Raw genomic sequence first — 15,784 nt, 5'->3', positions numbered from 1 at the left:
CCCCGAGCAGTCATGGAGCTGCTGGGGTAAAGGAAGAGACCACACTGGAGGTGTGGGTGTGCTCCATGGAGAGCCTGCAACATTCAGAAGCACCCAAGTGTTGAGATCATGATTCTCCCTTCCTTGAATTCTGGTCCATGTCATTTTAATTAAAGATGAAGCAATGTTTAGTTTAGTTGATAACTAAGGAACAGAAAAACAACTCCCTGTTCTCCAATCAAAAACCAACTCTAGGGAAGTTTTCATTTTGGAGGGGACAAAAATGACACTTAAACAACCAACAAAGAGCTTAAAAGAAGGGCGAGCGTTCCGTACACCCCACAACAGAGCCAAAGCAAAAGGAAGCTTGCAGAGTTGTGCTGCGATTTTTGCCAGGGATAAGTTTCACTCCTGTCCTTGCCCATGCTCTACTACAAGCCTTCTGCTCCTAATCATACAGTGAAAACACTTTACATAATTCAACACTCACAAAGTTGAGAGACGATGAACCATTTTGTCTACAACAAGCCTGATGCTTTGAGACTGAGTAGAGAAAAAATGTCATCAGCTTTTCTTCAAACGTGGATCTGACCAAAACCATCAGTGCAGTGACAAAGTGGGACAAAACCCATCAATTCCAAGCAATTTGAGCAAGCCAGCACTGGTGTGGTCCCAGCTGGGCACCGGCACAGCCACTGAGCGAACACTGGAGCCACTGATTGCTGGTAAGTAACTCAGATCTCATTTTCTGATCACACACCAGTAAGGACCACCTGCATTCAGCACTAGGTCAGCATAGCTCTGCAGGACATCATCAACATTTGAAGGGAAAGGAGGAAATGTTCCTGTCAGATTGATAAAGAAAACACATCTGCAACATCTGGCCAGAGCCACGCTGGAGCACGGGAGGCGAGGAGCTGGGTCAGCAGGAGCAGAGGTGACAGGTACTGCAGTTGCACTCCCAGACAGTAACACCCATCACATGAAGACACGATTTATGTGCTAGCTGAGAGCACAGACCTGTGCCAGGTGAGATGCCGGAGCACGAGTGCAGTTTGCTACTGCTTCATGCACTCTCACTGTCTGCCTTGATTTGGTCATACATTTCAGCTTTAGTGCCCTGTCGCAGTTTTAAAGAACATGATATTTTTGGTGTTTGTTTCACAGTAGAAACTCAGGAAGGTCAAGACACAGCACCAAAATACCTCACTTTTGCAGTGACAGCTGATTCACTCAATGCTGAGAGCCACCAAAGGCTTAGGAACAATTAGAAAACATGTCAAGCTTACAAGCTCTGATCCCAAAAGCAAACACTGGTGGATTAAATAATGAACATTTCCCCTGCACATCCCTTACCCTGCTCAGAGGGAGGCTGGGTGCCAGCCAGGCTGACCTCCTGCCTTCCTCCTCCATCACTGATGTTGTTGGGGATGGGTTTGCTTCAGCAATACTGCAGGAATGTTAGGGGCAAAATATCGAGTGAAAACAAAGCCAGAGATTACTAAAAGGCCAACCCTTCCGAGTTGGGAAATCTTCTCTCGTGGTTATTTTTAATGTTTCCTGCTCTGCTAAAAATTAGCATGGAGGTCGGAAGGAACCCTGCAGTCAAATTTTCATGGATTCAAAGGACTGCCTTCAATCTCTGTCTCTGTGGTTTAGAAGAATAGTAAAATCTTACATTTGAGAAGGAGAAAATTGTCAGAACAAAAGGGCACAGCAGTATTTTAGCACTATCACCAAGGGCCTGGGATCACCGAGTGCTGCTGAGCCTCTTTCTGCTCCATCCATCACCACCACCGCTCCAGGAATCACTGGCCCTTCCAAGCAGCAGCACTTACACACACGTGAGGAGCCCATGGGAAGGGTTACCTACAACACCTCTGCAGGCGATGGCTGAGTCCAGACAGATCCCTTTTGGCCGTTCCTTCTATGAGATCTGTTGGTATGCTAATTAACAACCTTTGCTAATAACGTGCTTCAGATGGAACTACATCCTGCAGCCGCAGCTGAAGGCAGCAAATCCCCAGTGGAGGGCTCAGACAGAGGATGCAGAGCAGCAGCCTGATAAGGGCCAGGCGTGTGTTAACCAACCAAAAAAAAAATTGTGTTCTATTTAAAAAATTTTTTTTAAAAGTCCTCATATTGCTGGGCAGCCTTACGTCCATTCTTGTACAGAAACAAAGCAGAAATGAGCAGCAATGTGCTAAGAGCTTCACCCATAATGCAAACCAGAGCGTGGGGCTCTGCAGGAGAGCTGCCACCCCGCAGGCTGGGCTGTGCCATGCAAGCTGCCCGCCACCCAACGTCCTTTGCAAGGGGATCCCAGTGCGGATATCAGTGCTTACAAGGGTTCCTGAAATCCTTCAAAAATACAAAATAAAACGGGAAGAAGGAGGAAAAAAAAAAAAAAAAAGCAGCCCCGGCACTCTTCCGAGGGTCTTTTGGAGCAGTACTGGACCCTACTCATCGTTCAGATCCTTCTGGGCACCACAAGCGCAGGCTCACTGCAGCACTTTGCTCCCAGCTCCCTTCCCAGATGCACCAACAATGTTCATCAGGGGTTCATTATGGAGGTAAGAGACCTTTTCCCCTTCAGTATCTGCCTTTAAGATAGAACTCCAGCACAAGTCTCCTTCCATCTCCTCACAGGACTCCCTCATTGCTTCGCTAGGCATCTTTCCAAAGATGCCTGGAAGTAAATTTGATGTTAAGCAGCGCAAAGGGATGGAAACAAATCACTGCACAGGCACAGCACCAGACATCGCCTCAACTCCCGAACCTGCTTAGACGAATCACAAAGAAATGTCCCAAGAGAGACATGGGTTCACCCACTCCTTCCAGCACACAGGGAAGCAGAGAAGCCCTAAAGTTGCCTGCCCTGATGCATGGGCCAGTTCCTGCTCCTCCACACTCTTGCACAATTGCACGAGATTGTGTCATCTGCTGCTGAGCACCAGGTCAGGAGTGAGAGCTCATCTGTGCATCACATGGCACCAGTTTGCTTCCAGAACAACAAAGTGCTTTTTATGGAAGAAAGTCCCCTGACTTCCCTCAAATTTCTGAGGTTGAAATGGGTTCCATGTGTGCTGTGCAACTCCTCCTTGTAAGCATTTGGTGCCCAGTTGGGTTCTGGACATTTTGTTTTTAGCATCCAGCTAAGAAAGGAGACAGCCTCTGTGGTGGGAATAAAATTTTGATGTTGGTAAGCAACTGTGTTGGAGAATTCCAAGCAAACACTTCAACCTCACAGTATCTTTATATCCTTGACCTGCTACTGCAATTCCAGCTCTATGGCTCCATTGGAATTGCCTCCCCTATTGGGCCAAAGAGCATATTCCTTAGTTTTCCTCACTTTTCCTCTGCATACAAGCAGAAAAATTCTCCTCACAGTTGTTGTTGGCGCCTTTGCTTGGCCAGAAGTGCTGGAAGAGGAATGGGAAGCCCAGAAGACAACCAAATTCATCTGCCATTCCCCTGCTGGATGCGATGAGGCAACTTTTTATTTTTCCCTGTGCAGGAACTACCTCTAAATCCAAAGAAAAACAAACTGCTGCCCTGAAGAGATGTTCTTTACAAAGTCATTGTCTCCACAGACAGAGACAGTAAATGGACACAACAGGAGAACGGACTGGATCTGCTTTCCTGGCTTAAAGTTACCCCCTCTAGGCAGTACGTGTATTGGCCACAAAACTGATATTAGAATGAAGAAACTCAAACTACAAAATTTGCCTTGTAAAATGAATTTTTTGTTACTTCTGTCTTTTGGAGTCTCACTGGGAGAATTATGTGTGCAAATGACTTAATTCACAGGAGATACCCCTGAAGTTTGAATATTTATGAATAAAGAGGCCCGTGAGAACAAACATAGGACTGAAGCCTGCAATTAAGAATAATGACTACAGTTCAACAGTTATGAACTTGACGAACCTAGCCAAGGAAACAAAAAAGTCAACTTGTTGATGGCGACCTTCATTTTGGAGATGGACACCAATTACACAACACTGTTCTAGGAGATATCTAACAATGCCAGACATTGAATATGATGTTATTTTATATGGGCATTCACAACTACCCCAAACACCCATAGAACATACAGGAGCTCCACGTCTGTGCACAAGCTACCACTCTGGGTCTGGAAACCATCTGCCTATTGTAAAAACAAAACAAAACAAAAAACAACACAAGAAAAGTATGAGATCCACACACTTCTTCCTACACCCATGGGATCTGACCACGTAGCATGGTCTCCCACCCCTGGCAGTCTTCCTGAAGTGTTAAACTGCTGTTCCCAAACACGCTTGGCTAAATCCACACTCTGGAGCTTTTTGGTAAACTCGAAGGGACCACGACAGAATGGAGGAACTGCCACAAGCAGTTGGCTTTGGCACGTGTTCCTCATTTCTCGCCTGTGTTCAAAGCACGTTTATGGGTTGCACACAAACAGCTTACATGGACTTTCCCCTGCTGAGTTATTTACATTAATTGAAACTCCTAATTGCTCGCTGGAGGAAACCCCAAACTCAACTAGTTGAAGCCAAGGTCTAGGGCTGCCACCAAAGCATTGCCATGCTGCGGTCCTGGGAGATACGGAGCCAGCTTCCCTTCTGCAAGCGCTCCCCCAGCCCTGCTCCCAGACATCAGCTCAGAAATAACATTTGGCTTCACTTTTTGCCTTGAAAATTAATTAAGACCAGAGGTTGTCATCCTTACAAGTTCATTTCTGGCTCCAAGCACTACAGTTGAGCGCTTAGCTCACTATGCAGAGCTCCCCAAAAAGCGTTTCAGAAGATGCTGAGCCACTTAGCTCCAACTGCAACTTAACCCAAGATGAGAATATCCTGTGCAAGAATATCTCAGTTTTGACTTAGCAGTTACTCCCTGCAAGGTGCATCAGCGTAGAGCAAAGTCTGTGTTAATCTCAAAGTTCACCCAGCACAAAGTGCCAGGATGCAGTGAGGGTTCAAAAGCCCCCTGTTGCAAAGCATGTAATTAAAAACAACCAACAACTCACTGTCCTTTACCAGAACTCTGCTTACTCATCTTGTTGGCGTAGTTATCAGTCAGCAGACAAGGATGGTATCACTGGATAGTGAATTACTTTGAGTAAGAAGGTGCGTGATTTCTCAGCAGGCAGAACTGGAATCCCTCTCCTCCCCCACAACCCTGATGAGCTGCCATCACTGCAAGAGATGGGCAGAGCAATGCCAAAGCTCTTTCAGGCAACACGCATTAATGATTTACAAAATTCAAAGGCAAACATTATACGCTGGAAGAAACAAATGAGTAACACTCTGATCAACTAAAAATAGATGCTAGTATTCCAAGGAAAATGTATAAAGTAAGAGACAACTCTGTTTCCTATCACACTTCTTCTGCAAAGCCTATTCCCTGCTCTGCTTTTTATTAATGAAGACACGCACATAAAGTAATTCACCTCATTAATCAACTTAATTCCTTTGGTTTCTTCCCACTTGAAGTGACAACTCTCCATTGGGGATGTCACGTTTAGGTGGTGTTGTGGAGACCAACTTTGGGGAGGAATGAGTTAGCAGAGGCAGATGAAACTCTTCAGCAGAGTTGGGCTCCAGAAGGCTCTCTGATGGATGGGAAGAGGGAAGGAAATGGTTTCTGGTGAACAGTAAATATGACATCTCACTGGGAAAGAGGAGAAATATTGTGTAGGAGGAGAGCTGAGTGGTTTGAAGGCAAGGAGAAAACCATCCCCACATGGGGCAGGAGGATGGGATGAGCACAGGCTGCTGAAGGCACCTCCCAGCCATCACTTCTCTCGCCCATAGATGATCTGATTCTATTAAACAATCTCATGATGGGAAGATCTGCCTGCATCAGAAGGTCACTTGGAAGAGCTGTACTGGAAGCAGACTATCCATCAGGTCTTCATGTCTCTGTTTTCCAAACACAGCAGTCTACATCACTATCATAGGCAGCCAGATGCACCCCTGTGCAAAGCCCACCCCTCTGTTCCCTTCTTGGCTTTACAAGGATGGATGACCCCCAGTGCCAACGCACCGACCCTACGGTGAGATAAGCACAGGTCCCTGCTCAGGCACAGAGCAGAGCGTGGGGGCAGTGCACATCTGCTTTTCCCCTGCTCCAGTACAGCTGTGGAAAAACCCAAAATCGACTCTGGGTCTGTACGCAAGTTTGGGGTGGGCACTCTTGGCAAACACCAAAAGTGTCATCCAAATTACCCTCATCAATCTGATATAAAGCTGCTGGCATCTCTTCAGAACAGCTGGTGAGGGGAACGCCCGAGCGAAACAATGCAGGCAAATCAGCAGGAGTGGCTGTCCTGCCCACAGCCGTGCTCTGCAACGCCCTCCAGAGCAGCAGGGAGAGCTCAGCACCCAATTGTGCGCACTCAAAGTGGGTGCAGCTGAAGCCCCAGTGCTGGCCCCATCGTGCTGGGCATATTCCTGAGCAGGGCAACTGTTGGCACAGTGAAATAGGAGCTGAGCATCACAGCCAGAGACATAAGATGGCCCTGGAAGTTGCTCTCCTCCCATGCCCTCCATGCAGCCCACATCACGCAGTTGCACTAATACATGTTGAAGGCTTTTCCTGTCCAGGATTGTGCCTGGCTAATGTGTCCCAGCTCACCAGAAGAAACAACTTGAGCTACTGAACTTTGAGCCTGCAACCGCAGAGAGCTCATGCTCTATTTCCACTTCATTTAATTCCAACACTCAAAACCAGAAGGGACTTAGGGTAACGCACGTTGTTGTTGGCACATGCTTAACTGTTAAGAGTCTCAAAGCCCAGCTGGGCTGACAGACTGGCTCAAGCCCTCCTGAGAGCCTATCTGCTCTCCCTTTTGCACTCAGCACCTTGCTCAAATGCTAGCAACTTGCAAATAAAATCAAAGAACTGTTATCCAAGAGGTGAAAGTGTTACCACATCCATCTCTGGTGCCAAACACTATTTAATTTCCACTCACCACTACTTCTGCACTTGCCTGTAGCCAAAGTTTCAAGCAATTTTGTTAAGGAACTGCAGAAAGCATGGGAGAGGGAAAAAAACTTTCAGAAATGATCAGAAGGTGCCAAGATGATGGCACAATATCCCCACACGATTCTATGAAAGCATCTACTCACTGGGCTCAAGGCTCAACTGAGGTTTCCTACGTTAGAGCCATCTCTGGCCATGCCAGAGCCCAGCCCTCCCCACCAGCCCCATCCCCAGCAGTGCCCCCAGCATGGTGCTCTCCCAACAAGGACATCCACTGAGCCCTGTGCACCCTCCTCTGTGACACAGTTCACCTCCACCACCAGCCCTGCACTGTTGTACAGGTGCAACCACAGCCAGACGAGGCCTACGTATACCTTCAAATTTTACCTGCTCAGAGTTCATTTCATCAGCCAGAAGAAAACTAAATAATTACATCAGTTTGCCCAAGCACCTGGATGTAATAAAGTCTCTCCACATGCTTCTACTGAATTACTCTCAATTCTGATTTATGCTGTTTTGTCCTCCACATATACACCTTGAAAATACAATTATTATCACCTCCTTATTAGATAAAGCTACTTAGCATAGCCACAGGCCAGCAATTCACTGTTCACTGGGTTCGGCTCATCATTCTGCAAGGCCCATAATAAAACCAGTAGTGCAGCAACAGCAGGTCCCAGGAAGCAAGGAGACAGGAGCAAATACCTTCCAGGGATATAATGCTGTTCTCCCAGTGCAAATGTAGTAGCAGAGCTGGAGGTGGCTGCCAGCCCTGGGGCAGCAGCAGAATCCCTCACTGGGACCTGGAGTCAACACAAGGCTGGGGCTGGCTGCCAGGCAGGCTGGGGGGCATGCTCTGTGCTAGGGAAAATCTGCTATTTCATCTCAGCATTTCCGACGTTCACGACTCCACAAATAACTGCAGGCACATGCTTTGCCAGAATATCACCAGCATAAAGATGAGGACAAACCTGCCCACAGCCAAGGGTACTGCTTGTTCATCAGTGGTTAGCCACATCCTGCAAGAGCAGGAAGCCACCATAAAACTACAATTGCATAGGTCAACTAGAGCAAAGTCTCCCATCTCGAGCTCAGCTCTGAACCACCACTCGTGTGTTTCTGTGCCCTCCTTGCTCTGCTGAGGCCCCAAAGACATGACAAGCCTCCAACAGGGCTGCCAGGGGAAGATGGAGCCATGCGAAGCAACGGTGCCCCAGCCTACTGCAAAGTCCTCCTGCTCATTCTGCAAAATTAACACACTTGTGTGTACCTCTCCTCCTCTGGGCCTGCTGGAGAAAGGTTCCTGTCTTCCTCAGGGAGGGGAAAATGGAAACTGAAATCAGCTTTGTTTTCCTTCCAGCCCTCCTTCCTCAAGCTCTCCATCCATCACACGCACAAAATCCAACAGATGTTGGTTTCGTTTAACAGCTGCTCAGGGGGAATCAGGACAGGGCTTGAGGTGGCAGTAACAAGGAGCAAGTTTTCTTAGCAGTCTTCTTGAGAAAAAAGCAAGCAGGCAGGAGTGCAATAACAAATACCACAAGAGTGTTCTGTAATACCATGAAAGACTTCAAGCCTTTTGCTCTGTAAACAACAGAGAACACTGCAAAGGCTCCTGAGATTTTGGGCCAAATCTCTCTAAAGGCCATCACTGACAAAGAGTGCAGAAAAAAGGAAAAAAAAAAAAAAGATCAAGACACGCAAAGAAAATCAAGTGTCATGGCAAAGACAGAAAGAATGACAGGGTGCAGATTAAAAGAGAATTAAAACAAAAGGAATAGCGGAGTTACCGGGTAACCATCGCGTCCTGACTGCCCCTGTGGTGGGGAACAAGCGAGATATCAGGTCAGTCAATGCTCATAGCAGCAGGCAGGGCAGGGGCTGTCAGCTCCCCCACTGGCCCTAGGACCAAACTCCTCCATAGAAACCTCTTGGGGTAACTTTCTTCCCCAAGAACGTAATGCCTACAGCCAATTTTCCCCAGAGTTTGACCTCATGCCTCACTTGAGCTACTTACCGAAGGCTTGGCCAGCTTGCTCCCATCCCTGCTGCCCATGAAGCACACAATAGAGTCCCAGCCACGCACCCATAGCCCCATCCCAAAACCAGAAAGAGGTTTTGTTGGTGATTGCTGAGCACTGAACTACCCTGGCACCTGATCCTGTGCAGGTTTCCCCTTTCAAATCCATTACTCTCTTTGAGGTTGAGATTCCCCCAGCTCACCTCTACACCTCGCTTCTGTTTGCAGTGAAGTGGAAAGCAGTGGATGCTATGGGGAAAGACCTTAAGTCATTAACAATACCTGTAGGATCAGCAGAGAAAACCCCAACTCAACCAGAGGACTTCACCCTTTCTGCTTTCCCAAAGGCATTTACAGCTCCAGCTGAGCCAGTGGCACAGTGAGGGACTGCTGTAAGCCAGACACCAGGAAGATTCCCAGGAAGGAGCTGTTAAGCATTAGCTGGTACACAGGCAGGCAGTAAGGCATGTGTCTGCTACAGCAGTGTCATATGCTACTATAAACATAGATTATGTCAGCATGCCTCAGATATGCAGCGAGCTCCACACGTTTCCTACAGCACGAGCAGCTCTGGCAGCCCATTCCTATCCATTACAATGGTTTTCACTTCTTGCTAAGTGCTCCTGCAGCTCCAAACGCCTCCTGCAGCACTCTTGGTTCATCCAGAAACAACACTGGCTTCCACAACCACCTATTTAACAAATTGCAGCCTTGGGATAAAGCATACAGTGAGGTCTTTATAGAGATGTATGGCACTGGAGCACACACACAAATAGGAAACACTTGTAAACTCGCTTGCTGGTGAGCTCCTCAGTCAGCATGCTAATACATAAAGTGTCTGCTAATATCTGAGACTGTAAATGTTTAATTATGCATGTGGCAAGTCTATCCTTCAATGGCAGAAATTTCCTACTCAGCATGTGATTTTAATACCCTCTGAAACGGAGGTTTTACAGCACAGCAGAGCAGAATCCCCCTCACTCACAAGACAGGACAATCAATCATCCAACAGCCACAAATCCTGCACCACAAATTCTAATAATTTTGTACACACAACTAGCTTATGACAGCCAAAAAATGAAATGCCAGAACAACTGCTACTAGGGAACAACAGAACTGAGGATACAGCCTCAGCAGTGCGATGCTGTACATGTAAGATGTAATCGATTCCTTATGGCCAAAATCAAGAAACAGAAGAAACCAATAGAACTAAATGCAGTACTGCTGAAATAAAATAATATTGTGGTTCTGTGGGTTCTAGGACTTTTATTACAATGTTTAAAGAGATCTCTGAAAAAATGCTACTTGAGCTAAAAATTGCAAGATTATTATTTTTGAAATGAACTAAACCAGGAGTTGTCTCTGGAAGGGCAAAGGGAGAGAAAAACGCCTTGTTTGTGTTCCATCTCCCCTGCGCTCCGCCTGCACTTCAGTAGTGCCGTGGGAACCAGGAAATGAAACCAAGGAGAAACAAAGCAAAACTCGGAGTGCTCCATATGTTGCCTCTGCCGAACGGCGCGCCATGCAGCACACGTGAGGCAGCGCAACGCGGCTGGCTGCGTGTGGGCTGATGGCAGGTGCAGAAACAGTTAAATCAACCCCTTTAAAAGCCAAAGTACTTGGATTAAGAGAAAAAGTCCCTTAAAGACATATCAGTGGAGTTCAGCTCCAGCACCCTGAGCACTGTGCATCCACGCAGGGCTCTGCCGATCCCTTCAGATGGCACTTGCCCCTTTCACACCATCATAAACATCTCCAAAACCCATCGTTTTTGTGGTGTGGGCAGAGAGGCCGTGTTGTGGTTTTCAATTACAGAATATTTACAGGAAAATGATTTCATGGTCAGACTAAACTTCTGAACACAAACTGACAAGGAAAAATTCATTTGTTTGCCTTTCTCGAGCCAGCCAGTATCTGGGATTTACGGCTAATGTTTGGCACAACACTTAGAGTCAATGTGTTCAGATCTGCTCTAAGAACAGTCAAGTCAAAGCTATTAAGCCTTAAATTTTCCTAATTTGCTCCTTCGAAACGTGGCCCAATAATAACTTTACCCAATCCCCTCTCCGGGCTAAAAAACAAACTTGAAATAGAAGTGAAATTTCCAACGGCTGAATGCCATTAACCAAAGCCATCAGCAGCGTGGACCATCCCAGGAGAACCAAAGCCAGAGCGCTGCGACAGCTCCCACGCTCCACGTGCAACTCCTCGTCACCTTTTGGCCTTCAGGTAGATGGACAGAACTGGAAATTAATTAGCCCAAGAATTGCTAGCCAAGCTATTTTCCCTGAAATGACCCCTTTCCAACCCTGTGAGGCCCTGTGAGACGAGAGCAATGTGAAGAAACGTCTCTGTTAATGCAACCATGGACAGGGAAACACATGGCTGCCAACAGCCTATGCCTCTCCTCCTGCACTGGGGGAAGAAAGAAAGAAAACAGAAGCACCTAACACCCATAAATCCTTTTTAAAAACCCCTCGGCAGCGAGGAGGGCCCAATGGAATGTTCTTTTCTTGCTCCAAAAGCAGCAGGGTAACCTCAGATTTGAAAGTGGCGGTGGCACAGCGAAAGGCACGTCTAACATTTGGAAAGAGGAGTTGACACATTTTCAACTATTACCCCTTCAAACAACAAATTCCCCATAAATTTTCTGGTTGCACTGGGAGGAATGCTCATTATTCTCCCCAGGACTTCAAAGAGAAGCAAGCAAGCTGCATCTATCCCTCCAGTCCCCATTGCAAGGCTACCAAACCCATGTTAAGTGATGGAAACACAACAGATAAGACAAGCAAGGCAGAGCTTTGGAACTAAAAATCCCACCAAAACATTAAAATATTAGTATAGCGCTCTTCGGGCTCAGTAGAAGCTGAGTAAAGAAACTCTAAAGGGAAATCTTTCTTTTTTTTCTTCCTTCTGAATATTTGCTGGGTTTAAAATTACTGGAAGTCCCCGAGGGCAGCAAGTTAAACGTTTTAGAACTCCCCCCACACCATTTGTCTACAATTGTGAAAAAAATACAGCAGCATCTGGTACCAATTTGCCTTCCAGACACACCTCTACCAAAAAATGCTGTGCTTTTGCAGTGACACAGAAAGGAAGGGGAGGGGGAAGGAGAAAGCCTTAACTTTGTCGATCCAACAGTAAAATCCACGATACTTACTGCAGGTCCTGGAAAACAAAAGAAAAACAAAGAAAAAAGTCACTTAATCACGAAGATGAAGCATAACCTAAAAAAAAAAATATCAGAGTTACATTACTTCTCAGTTCAATTCCAGCATGATGACTTCCTAGATAAACTTGACGCTACCCTCGTTCTCCCACGTCACGCATGTCGTTGCCCTGCCAGCATTCATGGCGGGCGTAAAATCACATTTTTTACACCTTTGTTCCCAGTGTGACTCCATCCTCTCTCTCTGCACAAGACCCCAAGTACAGCACAAGGCATCACCTACATTCACTGCCTGGGCATCCCACGCAACCATGGAGCATGGCCAGCAGAGCCCCTCAGCACAGCTGGAGCTCCAAAATAAGAAGGGTATCTTCACCATGGAGCTCCACATTACTATGGAAGAGAAACCGGAGAAGGAATTTCAAAAGCCATCTTTGCCACAGTAGCAGCACAGCGATATGGCTGCCCTCAAGGCCAGAGGGATGCAGCAATCCCACAAATCTACAATAGGTTTTGGATACCAATATCACTGGCTGAAGCTGTGTTTAACAGTAGTTGATAAACAGTAATAAATAATCACAGAGAACGGTGCTCCCCTGCAGGGCAGGGTCTCTGCCACGTGCCCTGCTGATTTCTGCTGATTTCCCAGCATTTGCCCTGGTTGGTGCTACCCGGAGGTGAACCCTGAGCCCCTGCTCTAATGCAATCCATGTTCACTTCCACTTGCGAGGCGTCCCAAAGCTTGCTGGTTTGGGCTCCTTCATGCTCCATTTCCTGGCTGATCCAAACCAGAAACAAATCACAATTAAAAAAGAAAAAAAGAAAAAAGAAATAATGTGGGAAAAATTAAAACATAGAAAAAAAAAAATAATTAGCTTTCCTCATTGTGTATTATTCTGTGAAATACAATGAGAAGCATATTTCAAGCTAATGCATCTTCGAGGTTTTTAAAGTTTGTTTAAAAAATCTTATGTTGAAAAGTTTAATAACAAAACCCCCAAAAGCTGAAGAATAAGGGCTGAGACCAAAGTGCCTGCTGTCAAAACTCAGCCCATTAACCTGTGCTTGTCAGCTGAACGTGGCCAGCCCCACACACAGCCACTGCCAAGTGCCAGCTCCAAATCTTCCCCCCACCTAGAATTCAATTTTTCTTAGTGCTAAAATTCACTCAGGCTATTAGTGTTGGTTTAGTTTCTTCTGTACACAGAAGTCAGTGGATCTAAGCCAATGTATGAACTGAGAATCGTAAACCTGATTTATTAACTCATATACCAACTTACCCACAAAAGGCTCATGTAGAAAAGTAGAATCTAAGTCTTGAATCAGAATCAGCCAGGAAATTATTTTAATATGGGATTTCAATGACCTACCAATTATAATCTCCTTGGGATCCACTGCCTTTTCCAGCTACTGTTTTCTCCCCACACGTAAAGGGAAGTGCTCTTTAAAGGTTCTTCTCAGCTACCAGAATCAAAGCTAGGGGCCTCCTCTATGTGCCACATAGAACGCTCACAACTGACACCCATAGAGTTTATTGGCACTTTTGGCCAATAAATATTCATTAAGGCATACATTTAAACCTATAGAACCAATCTTTCCTCCCTCAGAACAGCATGATGCTCTGGCTTACGGAACATGTTCTTTAAAAGTCTGGCCACAAGATCCTTGTCTCCTATAGAAGCAAGTCAAGTATCCTGCAAGGCAGCAATAAGCAGGAGCTCAGCCTGTACCGAGGGGCTGCCTCCTCCCCAGCCACTCTCGAGATGTAGGCATGTTGAAGAACGAACTGGAAATTCTTGTAACGAACAAAGAGCTGGAAACAGACTTTGTGACTTTCAAACAGGATAACAAATTAACTTGGGAGCTCACTTCAGAAGGAGGAAGACAATAACCTGCGTGTGCATGGAATTTGTCTGCCATCGGTTTCTGCAATTGGCAGCAAACCTCACTGTGATGGGTGAGGGACCAGCTGGTATCTGAGTCTGCAAGGGCATGAAGATACTCAGATACACCATGAGATTCCTTAGGAAGCTCAACAGTTGCACTCGAGGGAGGTGGAGAAGCCTATTACAGGTAAGTGACCCAAATTTCCTGACTGGGTATACGAAATAATGTTCATGTCAGTCTAAGACCCAGCACGGTCTCATCCGTGGCAGCACACAGACATAAGGGAAGTGACAGGTCACAGACAATTGCTTCCGCATATTTTTGCAGCTTGGAAATTTGGGGATAAGCAACTATTTCTGTTTAATCATTTATCATGGAGTCCTTCCTGCCATGACAGCAGGGAAACCAAACCAGGGATAAAAGCTACAGCGGGAAGATGTCCTGGAGCATAAATAAGTAGGACTGATGTTGCTTCTCCTAAAGCTCAGCAGATACCAACACAGTCCTCACCTACAATGGACTGTGCACAAACTGATGATGGTAAAACACAGGCAGCACTGAAGATTCCCAAATAAAACCCAAGCTCTGCACGATTCATGCATACACTGCTTGAATAACTGCACACGTAGGGCTGTACGTGTGCACATGTAGGGCCAAAAGGCTTGGAAGTGCCTTAATGGGTAAAACATGGGCTGTAAGTATGTGTAGGGCTGAGAGAGGAAGAATGCTTCTCCGTGCAGAAATTGCTTTACTTTCATTAAAAAGAGCCTTAGATTCTTCCCTATTCCAAACTGGGATATTTCTGTAAACAGAAGGGATGAAACAAAATATTAAAAAAAAAAAAACAACAAAACTTTGAACCAAAACTTTGGTAGAAGTTCAAGCTAAAGAAACAACTGCAGTGAAATGTAAATTTGGAAACAAGGGAGGGTGGGGGTGAAGGCTGTTTTATCTCATTTCAAAATTTCAAAACCTTTTCCCTAGAAGTGTTTTTGAAGCACAAGATTCCTGTAAACAAAACTTGCAGCCAGAGACAGCAGCTTTTACCCACGCTTCTCAATGAAATAGCACTTTGTCAAATAACAGCCCCTCTCCAGGCGTACCCACATGGGCAATTCCTGTGCCCAAAGCAGCCACGCTACTGCTGTCAGAATCAGAGGCTTGCATCCAGAAAACGTCCAGAACCAGCTCTTACTTCACACGAAGACATCTCTGAAGGTGAGTTTAGCATGAGAAGAAAACTGTATCTCAGATGTGCAGGCTTGCTGTCCGGAATAACCACAGCAGCAAAAGGTTCAAAGTCTTCCACATTTTTCTTGTAGAAGGCTGCAAACTGCACATAAGGTTGCATTAATTAAAATGCATCTTTCTTTTCATGCACCAACACTTCCTGAGGACAGATGCACAAAGGCCTTCCATGCCACGCTTTATTTCCAATGGACAAGCAGCAGCTGGCGTGCAGCAGTCAGCCCCATTCCGTGGATCTGGGGCTGTGCTGTAGCAGAACAAGGACAGCCAGGACCACGCTGTGCTGCTCCAAGATGCACACATGCCCCGTGGCATCAGCCGGTCCCTGCGGGAGCTGCAGTGGAGATTCCCAGGGCCAGATGGCCGCTCGCGTAAATACCGCGGGTCAGACAGCACCGCTCGCCTCCATAACTCTGAGTTTGTTTAGCAGGGCTGACAGCCGCAGGATCGCTCCCCAAATATCTGAGCTTCACATTTGTGGTCGGCGAGGAGGTGAAGGGATCACGATGCTC

The 15,784-nt window shown here is 46.3% G+C and overlaps 1 protein-coding gene across 1 annotated transcript in view; it reads right to left on the bottom strand.

Moving 5' to 3' along the window:
• COL23A1 (collagen type XXIII alpha 1 chain) overlaps positions 1-15,784 on the bottom strand; it is a gene marked incomplete at both ends in the record, with an annotated part of 151,066 nt that overhangs the window by 24,610 nt on the left and 110,672 nt on the right. Inside the window, 1 exon segment of the mRNA XM_079542266.1 lies at positions 12,093-12,136. Within this exon segment, the coding sequence (XP_079398392.1) occupies positions 12,093-12,136 (44 nt within the window).

Source organism: Tetrao urogallus, assembly GCF_951394365.1.
Source record: "Tetrao urogallus genome assembly, chromosome: 14".
NCBI classification, from domain to species: domain Eukaryota; kingdom Metazoa; phylum Chordata; class Aves; order Galliformes; family Phasianidae; genus Tetrao; species Tetrao urogallus.
This window is presented reverse-complemented; position numbering and strand designations above follow the sequence as displayed.